Source organism: Takifugu flavidus, chromosome 2 (genome assembly GCF_003711565.1).
Source record: "Takifugu flavidus isolate HTHZ2018 chromosome 2, ASM371156v2, whole genome shotgun sequence".
Taxonomy (NCBI): domain Eukaryota; kingdom Metazoa; phylum Chordata; class Actinopteri; order Tetraodontiformes; family Tetraodontidae; genus Takifugu; species Takifugu flavidus.
The window spans coordinates 14,824,980-14,836,581 of record NC_079521.1 but is presented as its reverse complement, the minus strand read 5'-3'; the positions used below and the strand labels follow the sequence as shown (position 1 = coordinate 14,836,581).

The following is an 11,602-nucleotide window of genomic DNA, read 5'->3' as shown; positions in this document are numbered from 1 at the left end:
AGTGTTATCTTCTGGGCAGCGTTTTTGTAAGTTAACAGAATTATGTCAGTCAAAAACGTTTCTATGACATTTATTGGTCATCGTCAGGAATTCACCGATGTATTTTTTTAAATTGAAATCAGAAACGTGCATTAAAATGCGAAGACTGTTTCAGTCCAAAAAAATAAATATTCATGAAAGGAATATTCCCCAAATGCTTTGATTGAAATGACGTGAGCTCTCATGTGCTGCAGGTAGCCAGGCAGGGGTTCGAAGAGTATTGATTGGCAACATGCAGTGGAAATCGTGGCGGGAAGTACGCCTGAGCAGATTTCTTCACTGACTTCTTGTTTTGCGCTTGGTGATGAGGTTTCAAGCCCAGGAAGTGGAGTCGGAATGTGGCCCATTCTCCAAAAGTCATGTCTAGAAGGTCTTTGAGGTCGTCGACGTCGCCAAAGACCAACGCCGGCCCATCGAGTCCGTGGCTTCTCACTTTATCGATGTATTTACTGGGGTATTTCATTCTCTCCATCTGCAGAAAAGAGAAAAAAAATAGCCTTCCTCGTCATCGGTGGTGGCGAGCAGTTGCTTGCTGAGGGGATGATGGAAACGAGATGTAGACCAACAGTCTTGTGGTAGCATTTTCTTGAAGGTGAGGTGGATAATTTAGCTGTCTTTGGGCAAAAATGACTCGGACTCCCTGAAGGCTCTGCACTCGAGCTTAATGGCATCTGTCATATCTTATGAAGCCACATAATAACGAGATTCCCTTCCCCACAGGAATCTGCTCATCCTCTTTCTGGAGTTATCAGATTATTCAAGTGATTGTGTGAATGGCACAATGCGATATGCTGCGATATGCTTCATCAGTCACGGCAGCAATCTGATTATGAGAAATCAGATTAACTCACCCCGATGTCTCTCTTCGCCTGTGTAAACCCGTTAATCTGTTTTATTTCGTTCTTTTACATCCGCTCAGGTGAAGGAAAGCGGAAGCCGTCGCAATGAAGACAACAAAAGTTGGTGTGCAGCAGGGGGAAGTCGATTATTACCTTCATGTCGAATCTGATTATTGCGATAATCCAATGTGCCCAGTAATCAGATGTTTATGGTCATGTAAACAGGCTCAGTGATAAATGGACCATTCAATTACCAACACTTGCAAACAATCACGAGGCTAGCCAATAAGGAAGGTCGAAGACTATCTCATGATCTCAAACGAGGAAAAAGAATCAGAATTGGAAAGAAATGATTTACATCTGCTGCCAGGTGATCCAAGCCGGACTTCTCAAAGGTTTTTAACTTAAAAAAGTATCATACCTCTTTACACACATCCTGTGTAGCCATATTGATGATAGTTGTGATGGGCAGTGGAGCCAAGTTCCTCATCCACCCTGAGTCCTTCAGCCTGGATGTTCCTCTGATCTGAGCAAGCTCCGTCTTGATTGTGTGGTCCAGATTCACAGTCGTCATCTCATACGTCTTAAGGTCATTTACGGTGAATTCGAAATCTACGGTTAGAAATCTCTCAAACATCTCCGGATCGCCGTCCAGCTCTAGCAGATCTTCGATCTGTGCACTCATGATGTACAGCTCGGCCTTGGACTCGCTGAAGACTTTCCACAGGGTCTTTGAGTCGTCCGTGCCGGTCATGTGGTCGATGTCCGCCCTCTGCTCGGCGTCCTCCACACACTGGATGATCCAGCTGAGGCGACAGGGCCACTGATTGGCCAGGACCACCCATGCTGCCACGTGCTCTGGCTGAGGTAGCTCTATCTTCAAGGCCTTCATGATTATCACCGTCACTCGAATGGAGTTGAACACCCTTCTCATAAACATGGTGTCCTCCGACATGTACTTGTTCAGACAGCGTTCGTTGCTGATCAGGATGTTCCTGATCCACATCTCCACTTCTTCGTTTTTGACTTCCAGCAATGCTGAAGTCTTCTCAACCAACGGGTACGACTCTTGCCTTTCCAGCGATATCTCCACCAAAGGTACAGCTGAGGAAGACACCTTTAGATTCCTGGTGGCCTGTCTGGACCTCCCTGTGCTCCTGTCCTCGCAGTTTCGGACAAGGCCGTTAAACAAGGCGCGTTTTGAGTCGTCGCCCAGCGGCGGCACAGTGAAGGCCAGAGTCACGATGCAGTTCAACAAGGCGTGCGCTCTGTCCTCCTTGCTGAAGCAGCAGTCAGCAAAGTTGATTTTCCTCATGAGGACTTCTGGGTTGACGGCCAGAATGGAAATAAATGGACTTTCCTCATCTGAAAGCAGGATGTTGATGGCCTCCAGGACAGCGACTATTTTTGTTGGGGTGCACCGGTCCAGGTTGGTGATCTTAAGGACCACGCGGATCCGTCTCCTCTCAAACACCTCCATGAAATGAACGAAGCGAGAGAGGAACCATATTTCCTTCCTCACGTCGTTCATGAAGCCCAGCTGAGTGCTGATCCGCTCGTTGTCCATCCCTCGCCTTATGTTCAGATCCTGGCTAAAGATGAGGTTCTTGCACATCTGGAAGGCAAACCTCAAGCCACTTGCTGCTGGTACTCCTAATGCGGCAATGATCAGACCCTCCAGGACGCCCACATGGTTTTTTGGCTCCGGCCCCTCATGGCTCGAGTTTGTGTCAGTTTTAGGAAATTTAGAAGTCAGGTGGAACACCACGATGACAATTGGTATCAGAAGAAGGACCAGAGCAAGAGACCAGAGAGGGCAGCAGCACACCTTTTTGGACCTCCAGTCATGCGGACCATCGATCACAATCTGGTTTTGTTTTTTTAAAAATGGGAAAAGGTTAAATAGTAAATAATTCTGCTGAATCATGTATCTCTCCAAATTCAAGCAATATCCATATCAGGCATCCATTCATCTAATCACTGATGCCTTTGTTCTTAGCACTACTGAAGCCTATAGCAAGCCAATAAGTTACTCAATCCTAATGGTTCTATTACCATTTTGGGACAAATACAACTAATATAATGGTTTTGTTACTCAGTAGCCGTAAAAGTTTTAGAAAGCTCACAAACCTTCTCCTTTACGTCTTCTTCTTCTTTGTCGCTATTGTGTTGACCAACACGATAGAGTACCATCTGCAGCTTCCCAAAGTGCCACTGCATGGCGTGGACGAGTCTCATCGCTATCCCGGCCCAGAGCAGGTCGCTGCCTGCGAAGTGCCAGGCGCTAAAATGCACATAAATGAATCGGACGTTGGGGTGATGCTGGTTTGTCTTTGTCCACACGGGTTTGTAGAAGAGCATCCGTCCGATGAGAGCCAGGAGGCCACACAGCGAGGGCTTGATGGAGCGAGGCCTTGAGCGTCCTCTGTATTCCTGCTCGGTCCTGGAAGCCTCCTCTGTCATATATACTGAAAATATACAGAAAATACACGTTATTTGGTTGGATTATCAAACTTCTTGGATCAATACATAATCTATGGTCAAATCTACCTTTCGAGGTTAAATCCAAAGTCTTTTGGGTACTAAAAGTAATAAAAAAAACATATGTGTGCCATACAGATTCCCTCAATACTTTCATACATATTAATATTTCTCTTGAATTCAACATATTAAAAAAAAGAAAAAAAAATCAAGGCCACAGAAGAAGTATGTCAGGCCTGTGTCCAATTCTGCGTTTAGGAGAATTATAGTCTCTGTGTTAAAGACAGCATTCCCCCAGAGACCGGCAGAGCACTGTGTCCAGTTTTCAATCAGTCATATTAGAGGCAGCTCTGGGGTGATGCGGGGGTCACCTGCGTGCCAAGACTCGCGGTAGCTCATTTTCATGGTCTGACTGCAGCAGATAAATCAATGCAAGAGTCAATGAAAGCCTCATGCATCCACTGCGCTAAAGGTGCACTTCAGCCGGTCGGCGCACTGTGGGTTGGACATTAAAGGTGAGTTTACACTAAAGCCTTTGCTGCGACAGCGCGCCGCTGGAATGCACCTTTTTCTAACTCAGCCTCAGGTCAGGTGTCGGACGTGTTGAAACGTACCTTCTATTTTCTTGAGGATCCTGGTGATTCGATTCTGACACGCAGAATAGAGTCCTACAGTCGCAGGCGCCGAAACCCGGGTCAGGGCCTTGGAGAGCGCGTAGGCATAAATATCATCTGGAAGCAAATGAGGGAAAGGGGGTCAAATCGTCCCACGGTTCACTCTGCGTCTGTGTAAAGTCCTGCGAAACCCACGAAAGGAGCCCAGGGTGACAGCTTTTCAAAGACTTTATCAATTAAAAGTGAGAGAAGTAGAGCTAGTAGACGCCCAGATGCTCACAGCAGTTAATGTGGAAGCTTTCTTGAATAAAGCAGGTGCACAATGGCTGATTTGTAGCTAAATGCTTATTTCTGGACATCTCCAAATTCATTATTGGCTTTGCTGTTCACATTTTACTCAGCCTTTAATTTCCTTGGCAAATCTGCAGTTTTTCGTAGCTGCAGCGTTCAATTAATGTCACCGTCACCCAACACTAAATGATAGATCAAATCTTTATTAATATCTGCAATCATCTCTTCATTTATTCCTCGGAATAAATAAACACTTGCCTTAAGGCTTGGCAGTCAAAACCAACATTAAATCAGAACTAGCTCTCATCAAATATTCGATGGCTCACTCAAACTGTCGATTTAAGAAAAAACTGATCTGTTCAAACAAGCGAGCGCATGAACCAGAGCCAGCGTGCAGGAGAACGTTACCTGCAGCAAGAAACGTACCTGTTGTCGGCTCATACATGGCGGCAGCGTGACAAGTCGTGCAGCTCTCACAGAAAACCCGACTGAACCATCATCGTCTTGGAGCAGGACCTCAGCGTCGCTGTGGGAGTTCTGCTGGAACCTGAAAATCTAAGTTAATTTCACAATTAAGAATGGAAGGGGAAAGAAATCGAAACCAAAATTTAAAAAGTAAGCATTTCTGGAAGGTGGAGAAACACCTGAGTGAGATGGAAACAGGGAAACGGTCCTGTCGGGGGCTGGAAATGGAACAACACTGAAAAATCCACAAGAAAAGAGCTCAGTTTGAATGGAAACCCTCCAGCGGACTCATGCATGTAAACCAGAAATTCACGTCCCACTTGTGACCCGTGAGAATTGTTTGCCAGGTAATCAGCATGTTTCTAAACATCCCAGCATGGAGATGTGTGCATGTGCTCTTCTAAACAAACTTGCTGGAACTGCTTCCTAAAATCAAACATGTCTTTGTCTTCACAAACAACCCGACCAACAGTTTCCTGATGTTCCAGTTTCATCTTTTACAGGACAAACCTCACTTAAAACCACCTCGATGACACCTTAAGGCGCCAATAAATGATGATATGGTTTATAAGCTTGGGGGTAAATATATAATGGAGGTATAAACTTACCTGATACAACTCCTCATGCCAGTTGTGATCTTTATTTTAATTCATCCAGAGCTGTTAAAAACGGAGAGGACCATGCAGCAGCAGATAAGGTGTGGTGATGAACCTTCAACCTCCAGGGCCGCAGTGTTGTTAAACTTTACGACGCTGATAAGGGTAAAACAAAGTGACACCTGAGAAGGGGCTGTTGGTTTGCTTTCCAGGAAGTAAAGAGTTTTTTTCTCCCTCAGTGACTTGGAGCGGCACGTTCTTCTCTTTCTCAGCCATTATTCCAAACTCCAATCATCTCTCCATTCACAATAAAAGTAGTTTTAAAAAAAACCCAATTAATCGTTTTTCTTATATATATATATATTTCAATCCTTTTTTTTTTTTTTACAGCATTCCCTGGCCAACTTTTTCAGTCCACGGAAAAATGTGACCAATGAGCGATTCCCCCCTGGAGCCCGGGGCCTGCGTGATTCATCAACAGGATTCCAACTTTGGAGTCCCTCCAGTTTAGCATGGCTGGGTTGCTCTGCCTGGCCTGAACCGACATGCGTGGCAGTCAAACTCCAAAACAGCAGCCGCACCGTCGCTCTCGCCCGAAGAAGGATTTGCTCTGACACAACTGGTTAGTCAAGCTTTGAAAAAAAAAAAAAGCCTTGAAGACTAATTTCCCCTGGCATGTTTGAGTTTTTCCTTTCTATTTACATCCACTGCTGCAGTCACAAACAAAAATCTTTCACAAACTTCCATAAAGAAAAATAAAGGTTTATTTAAAGTTACTTTGAGAAGCACATGTCACTGGTTAACCAGAGGTCGCGTCACTTTAAACTGCTGCAGGCACGAATGTGGTTAAATATAAATATGTGGACCACAGAAGTTAAACTTGGCCATACAGATAAACACAAAGTTTAAACATCAGTAGAATCAAATCTATCCAGTCCCAAATCCTCGTCCTCGTCCATGGAGCCATCGTCCCATGTTTTAAACATCATTGCATTGGTTGGTGTCTTTTAAAGCCTTTAATTTTAAATTAAAAAACAGCAACAGGGGAATTAACTCTTTAGAATTCTGCATATCATAATATCAGATCTACTTAGAGGATAATTGATCCTGCAATTTTCCAGTTTATGTTCATTTTTCTTGGGGCTTCTCCTTCGATCGAATGTTCTGTGTGTGTGCTTTTAAAAAATCCATGATAAACAAAGCAGATGACAAAACTCCTCTGAACGACTTCGGCGCCACGCAAACAGGTGGCGATCTTTAAAACTCCACAAGCATCTGAGAGCAAATACTAGAATTTTAATTAGTGCATGTCTAATTAAGATTTTAAGTGCTTGGCCCGAGGGTGACTAATTCTGCCTCCACTCAGAGTACCTGACTGTTCAACTGCTTTAATTAACTCCACTGCCATGGAAAGAATGTGAGAGGGAGAGTGGGAGAGAAAGTCCATTGAAAACTGGTGCTGAATGGATTAGATGGTATCTTTCCTGGTCAACCCTTGCCCTTTCACCGCAAAAACCGTGCAATTAACTTTAATGAATTCATTTTTATGATTAATCCACGATAGGTATCACAAATAAATTAAAGTGCAGGATTGATTTAGATTTTTTTCCACCCTTGTCAAAGGCAAAGGGGAATTATAATATGTTATACTATGTAATAGGTTCAGGGGATGTAAATGCTTACTGCTGCGCTCACTTTAGAACATTTGCATCAGCTCTGACGAGTTGAAATAAAGCGGGTTTGTGTTCCATCATGTTGGTGCGTTAAACGCCGAGAGAGGGCGCTAGAGCATCGCGCATGGGTGCATCAAACTGATTTCTTTTTCTTTTTGTCCAGACGCCCTTCACAGGTCTCTGCTCTGTTTGGTATGTAGGAGCTGGGCTGTGAAGTGGAGGAGGTATTTACTGAGAAAGCGCTGCAGTGGAGAGCTCGGGACGTGCTGGAGCTGCTCTTGGAAGGGCTGACGGCCATTTAATGTAAATCAGAAGCTGCACGCACACGCAGACGCAGACATCATTTATGGGCCTTTCTTACTTATGCTTTTTTCCTGAGGGTCGACAAGCTAAAGTATCTACACAAAGCCTGACACCAGCCTGCCCGCCCTAATTGGCCTCCAGACTTCTAGTTGGGGTGGTCTGATGATGAGTCTCGCTGCACACTGCTGGCAAGTTGCAGGCAGAGACCGGTGCAATGGCCAGACCCACGAAAACTCAAGAGCTGCCAGATCAGAGCATGATGTCTCGAGCATTGCTATTGCAGATATGATGATAGGGTCTTCATCTTAAGGTGACGGGATCCGGATCCCCACCATAAGCTTTATTGTAACAGAAGCCATATAAAACACCACCACCACCACCACCAAAAAAAAAAGAACCCACCTACAAATAAAAGATTCTGAATATAATCATCCCGAAGATCTATAGAACCTGTCTGCTTTACCGATCCCAGCAGACTTGGGAGCATGAAAACTCTCTTTTTCTTTTTTTAAATTTTATTTTCGCTCAGTGCTTCTGCAGAAATTACCAGGAGATAAAACGGTAGCTATGAGATTGCCACCTAAAAGCACTTGCAGCGCAAAGGTGAATGAAATGGTATGCATGCTGATTTTATTTCTATCAGCACAAACATCCTGTGCACGATTATTGTTGCCTGCACCTTCAACCCCCTTTTTATTCACATGCATATAACAGATCACATCATTTCACTTTCATCCCTTCCCATTCCTCCTCCTCCCTTAAGTTCTCAAGCAGTGCAGTCATTTCAATGTAAATAGTGGCTATGCTGATGTGTCCCTTATCCCACCCCTCTCTTTCTGTACAGCCATTGCTCAAAACCTGTGAGAGAGAGAGAAAGAGAGAAAAGAAAAGATAAGAGGAACACGCATATGTTTGTGAAGCCTTTCTGCCACACAATATGTCCTTTGCCACCTTGTAAAGGGTAATACATTCTTCCTAATGGGTCACACAAATTTCCCATTCTCCGCTGTGGGTGAGCGCTGCATTCTCAAATGATATTACATTTATGATGCATGAAAAAAAGCTCACAGTTCTCCATCTCCTCCGCAGAGCGCCGTGCGTAACCCGGACTCTCCAAAAGCCGCGCATCATTACGCATTTTCTCTCTGTGTGGCTGCCTCTTTGTATTCCTCCCCATGCCTCCGTGAAATCTACCTTTATCCCACTGTGAAAGAGTATATCTACCAGGTGCAGAGCGAGCTCTTCTCTGGGTGGTGGCGCCAGAATGAGTGTCCACTTGTGGACCTTTTTTCACCAAACGCGCATGTGTGCACGCATTTGAGCCACCCCGCTGATCTCACCTCCTGGTTTATTGTCAATATCAGATGGCTCAGGGGCTGTAGGGGATGACGGCTGTTGACAAGACCTGGATTATTGAGGTGAGGATGATGGCAGCTCTTGCAGTGATAGAATAGCTGTAACCTGAGACCCCTTGGAGGGTCATATTAGGCTGTTATGAAAGCTGCTCCTTTCAGACCTTCAGCAAACAGGAAGCTGCAGCTATGAAAGAGTGTGCACAGTGTTTCTCCAGCTTCCTCTTCTCAAGCCCTCCACTTATTTCTCTCACAAACACACGCGTTCACTGTGGTAGACTGCCCCTATCTGAGATTTTCAGTCAACACAGCCAGGAGTGTCTGATTATTAAGAAGGAAAGACTTCATCGCGCAAGAGTGCTAATCTGCTAGACTGGTAGGTATTTAATGAACATGCAGACTGCAAAGGTGTGAACTGACACCAGAACCTGCTGTCAGGATGAGAAAGTGTGTGAAAGCATGAGGTACATATACGTATGAGAACCCCAGTCAAGGGGAGCAGAACTCATGGCGGTTTTAATAATCCCCTCCAAAACATCCATGACTGACATCAGTGTCATCCGCAGTGACGATTCCACCCATCTTCTGTTCAATGCCCACCCTTTAAAGGGGTTGAGTGGTTGCAGAAGCCCACCTCACAGATCCCAGAGGCAAGGATAGTCCTTGGACAGTGAACCAGCCCTTCGATTTAGAGTCCCCAAACATGCAGATGTAGGAAAGGCCTATAGGTGGATTCAAACTTGCTGCCTTCTTGTTATGAAAGACGGTTCTAAGTCCCGCACTGCTGGAGACTTAGCTGGGAGTCAGAGGGTCTCTGGATCGATCCCGGTTACAAACCAAGATATGGAAAGTGGGCTGATGGAAGGAAAGGTGTCAGGACAGCAAGGCAGCAAGACAGCAAGGCAGCAAGGCAGCAAGACAGCAAGACAGCAAGGCAGCGAACCCCACCAAATACACCAATAGAGGGCCGTTGACAAAGCACCGGCCTGTGAGTCTGTCATCAATCTACAACCAAACAGGACGCACTTAAGATTCACATACATTTCCTTAAGTCGAGGAGGACGTGGTGTACCTGTGTGATTGACAGCAAACGGACAGAGCCAGGCTGGCAACGGCAGATGCAAAATCAATGTGCAGATGTAAACAACCGCAGCTAATAAAGGCTAACGCGTGTGTTGTTGCTGTGCTCTAGACATTGTCAAAACGTCTGGCACCGAACAACATCAGCAACAGTGTCCACGTGGGACTCGTAACAAGTCTGGAATTAGTTGCTATACGGCCGCAACACATTTTGAAGCAAAAAACAAAGAGTGACAGGGCTCCGTGTGGTCCCTGCAAGTCTGCCAGTCTGTAAAATGCATCTTTAGTACATGGTGGGGGTGGGGGGTGGGGGGGCGCTCCAATGCTGCCATCACGATGAATGAAAATAATATGAGAATACCAATGATATATTTTAATTCAGAGAAAAGGCGTCTTTCAGAAAATCTTGGACGACCTCGTCTTCCAATTTCAGGGCTGTTTACGCAAAGATGGAGCAGCTCTTCAGCATCCTGGCTGGAGTAAGCCAGTAGGTAGACAGAGAAATGTCAGTGTGAATGTGAACCAGAATCATGAGAGGAGAATCTTTTAAAGTGACTCTCAGAGCTCATTCCAAACCGCTTCTATCAGCTGTGAGAGATCCTGCTGTAATCCATTGTCACTGGCTGGATTCATTTGCATAATTCCACTCTTCTGCAGTTCCAGATCTTTTTTTTTTTTTTGCGGCTCCTTCTGCATGCTTGGGACACACACACACGCAAGCTCGCACACACATACACGTAACCGAGTGCTACTTGTTGCTCGGGAAACAGGGTGGAAATGTGGAGAGAACGGCTGCACGACAAGAATGGGAGTGCTGGCAGAGGAGGAAAGATCCCGGCAGTGCGAACGTGTAAAGATGAAGAGGGGATAAATGGAGGCATGAGCAGGAAACCAGAGGGGGGGGGGAGTGGACAAGTGAGTGGAGGACAGGGGATAGAAAAAGGGAAGAGTGATTGAGAGAAGAGAGGAAACCACGGTGCAATGAATGGAATACAGAGCAATTTTCTGTTACTTTAAAAGTAATTTATCTATGTCGACAGTCTATTAGTCATGTACTCGAGTGTAACCCCCCCAACACCCACTATCACACCCACTGTGTGTATGAATGTGTGTGTGTGTTGTGATGTGTGTGATGAGGCTCTATTGCTTTTCCTCCAGCGATGGGAGCTGGTTGGGGAGGAGGCACTGTTAAATCACACAGATAAGATCGATATGTAGTTAATGGTGGGACTTCTCTTTTGCTCTGAACACTGGGTAATGTAGCATTTGCTGTATGCACTTTTGGGATGATTAGCTTTCAAATTTGAGCACTTACCTGTATGGGAGCAACACTTTGTCAGGCTTGGCTTTTCTTGTGCAGATGCGGAGGGCGGGATGGACGGAGAGCGAAAGCCGCTGAAAAATAGCAGCATCGGTTACAGTGACGTGTGAAAAACGGTGGTAATTATGAATCCTGACCATGGGGGAGCGGGAGAAGAAACAGAGGGACATTACAGATAACAAACCACCGTGGGTAGAAGTCCCGGTGTCGAGAGAATGCTGGGCTTGGACACAGGAAATGTTCTCCTTTTCCTATAACAAAGGCCCTTCTCCTAAACCAGCTAATGTAGTGGGATATAGGCATTTGAATTACCATTGTCTTTATTCAGATACTTCATTGAATCAAGATGAAATGAGTTTTGATGTAGGAGTGGTCTCACAGAAGGCTAGAAAAAGGCAAGAGAACTACTCAAATGGGACTTTGACCGTTTTATACATTAAGAGTTGATTTTATACTCTGACCTCCAGCCCCGCTGACCCGCTGTATAAATGGTGTATTTTTGTGTGTGTTTCTCTCCTCTCCTCTCCTCTCCTCTCCTCTCCTCTCCT

The 11,602-nt window shown here is 45.3% G+C and overlaps 1 protein-coding gene and 1 long non-coding RNA gene across 5 annotated transcripts; one reads left to right on the top strand and one right to left on the bottom strand.

Annotated features, from left to right (window-relative positions):
* Positions 1-55: 55 nt before the first annotated feature.
* nkpd1 (NTPase, KAP family P-loop domain containing 1) lies at positions 56-11,354 on the bottom strand. Of its 4 annotated transcripts, none has more exons than XM_057025492.1 (7): positions 11,049-11,354; positions 5,338-5,481; positions 4,691-4,819; positions 3,974-4,090; positions 3,009-3,346; positions 1,300-2,745; positions 56-511 (listed from the first exon to the last, which is right to left on the bottom strand). In XM_057025492.1, the coding sequence occupies exons 3-7, from the start codon at positions 4,707-4,709 to the stop codon at positions 221-223; spliced, it is 2,211 nt and encodes a 736-aa protein (XP_056881472.1). In that variant the 5' UTR covers positions 4,710-4,819; positions 5,338-5,481; positions 11,049-11,354; the 3' UTR covers positions 56-220. The 4 variants fall into 4 exon arrangements, with proteins under 4 accessions (XP_056881472.1, XP_056881473.1, XP_056881474.1 ...); XM_057025493.1 differs by lacking the exon at positions 11,049-11,354 and adding an exon at positions 8,370-9,588; XM_057025494.1 differs by lacking the exon at positions 11,049-11,354 and adding an exon at positions 4,909-4,964 and having other exon boundaries at positions 5,338-5,525.
* LOC130521751 (uncharacterized) lies at positions 5,548-7,651 on the top strand. The gene is made up of 3 exons (XR_008949435.1): positions 5,548-5,639; positions 5,716-5,947; positions 7,162-7,651. It is a non-coding gene; the product is annotated as an uncharacterized LOC130521751 (long non-coding RNA).
* Positions 11,355-11,602: the final 248 nt, after the last annotated feature.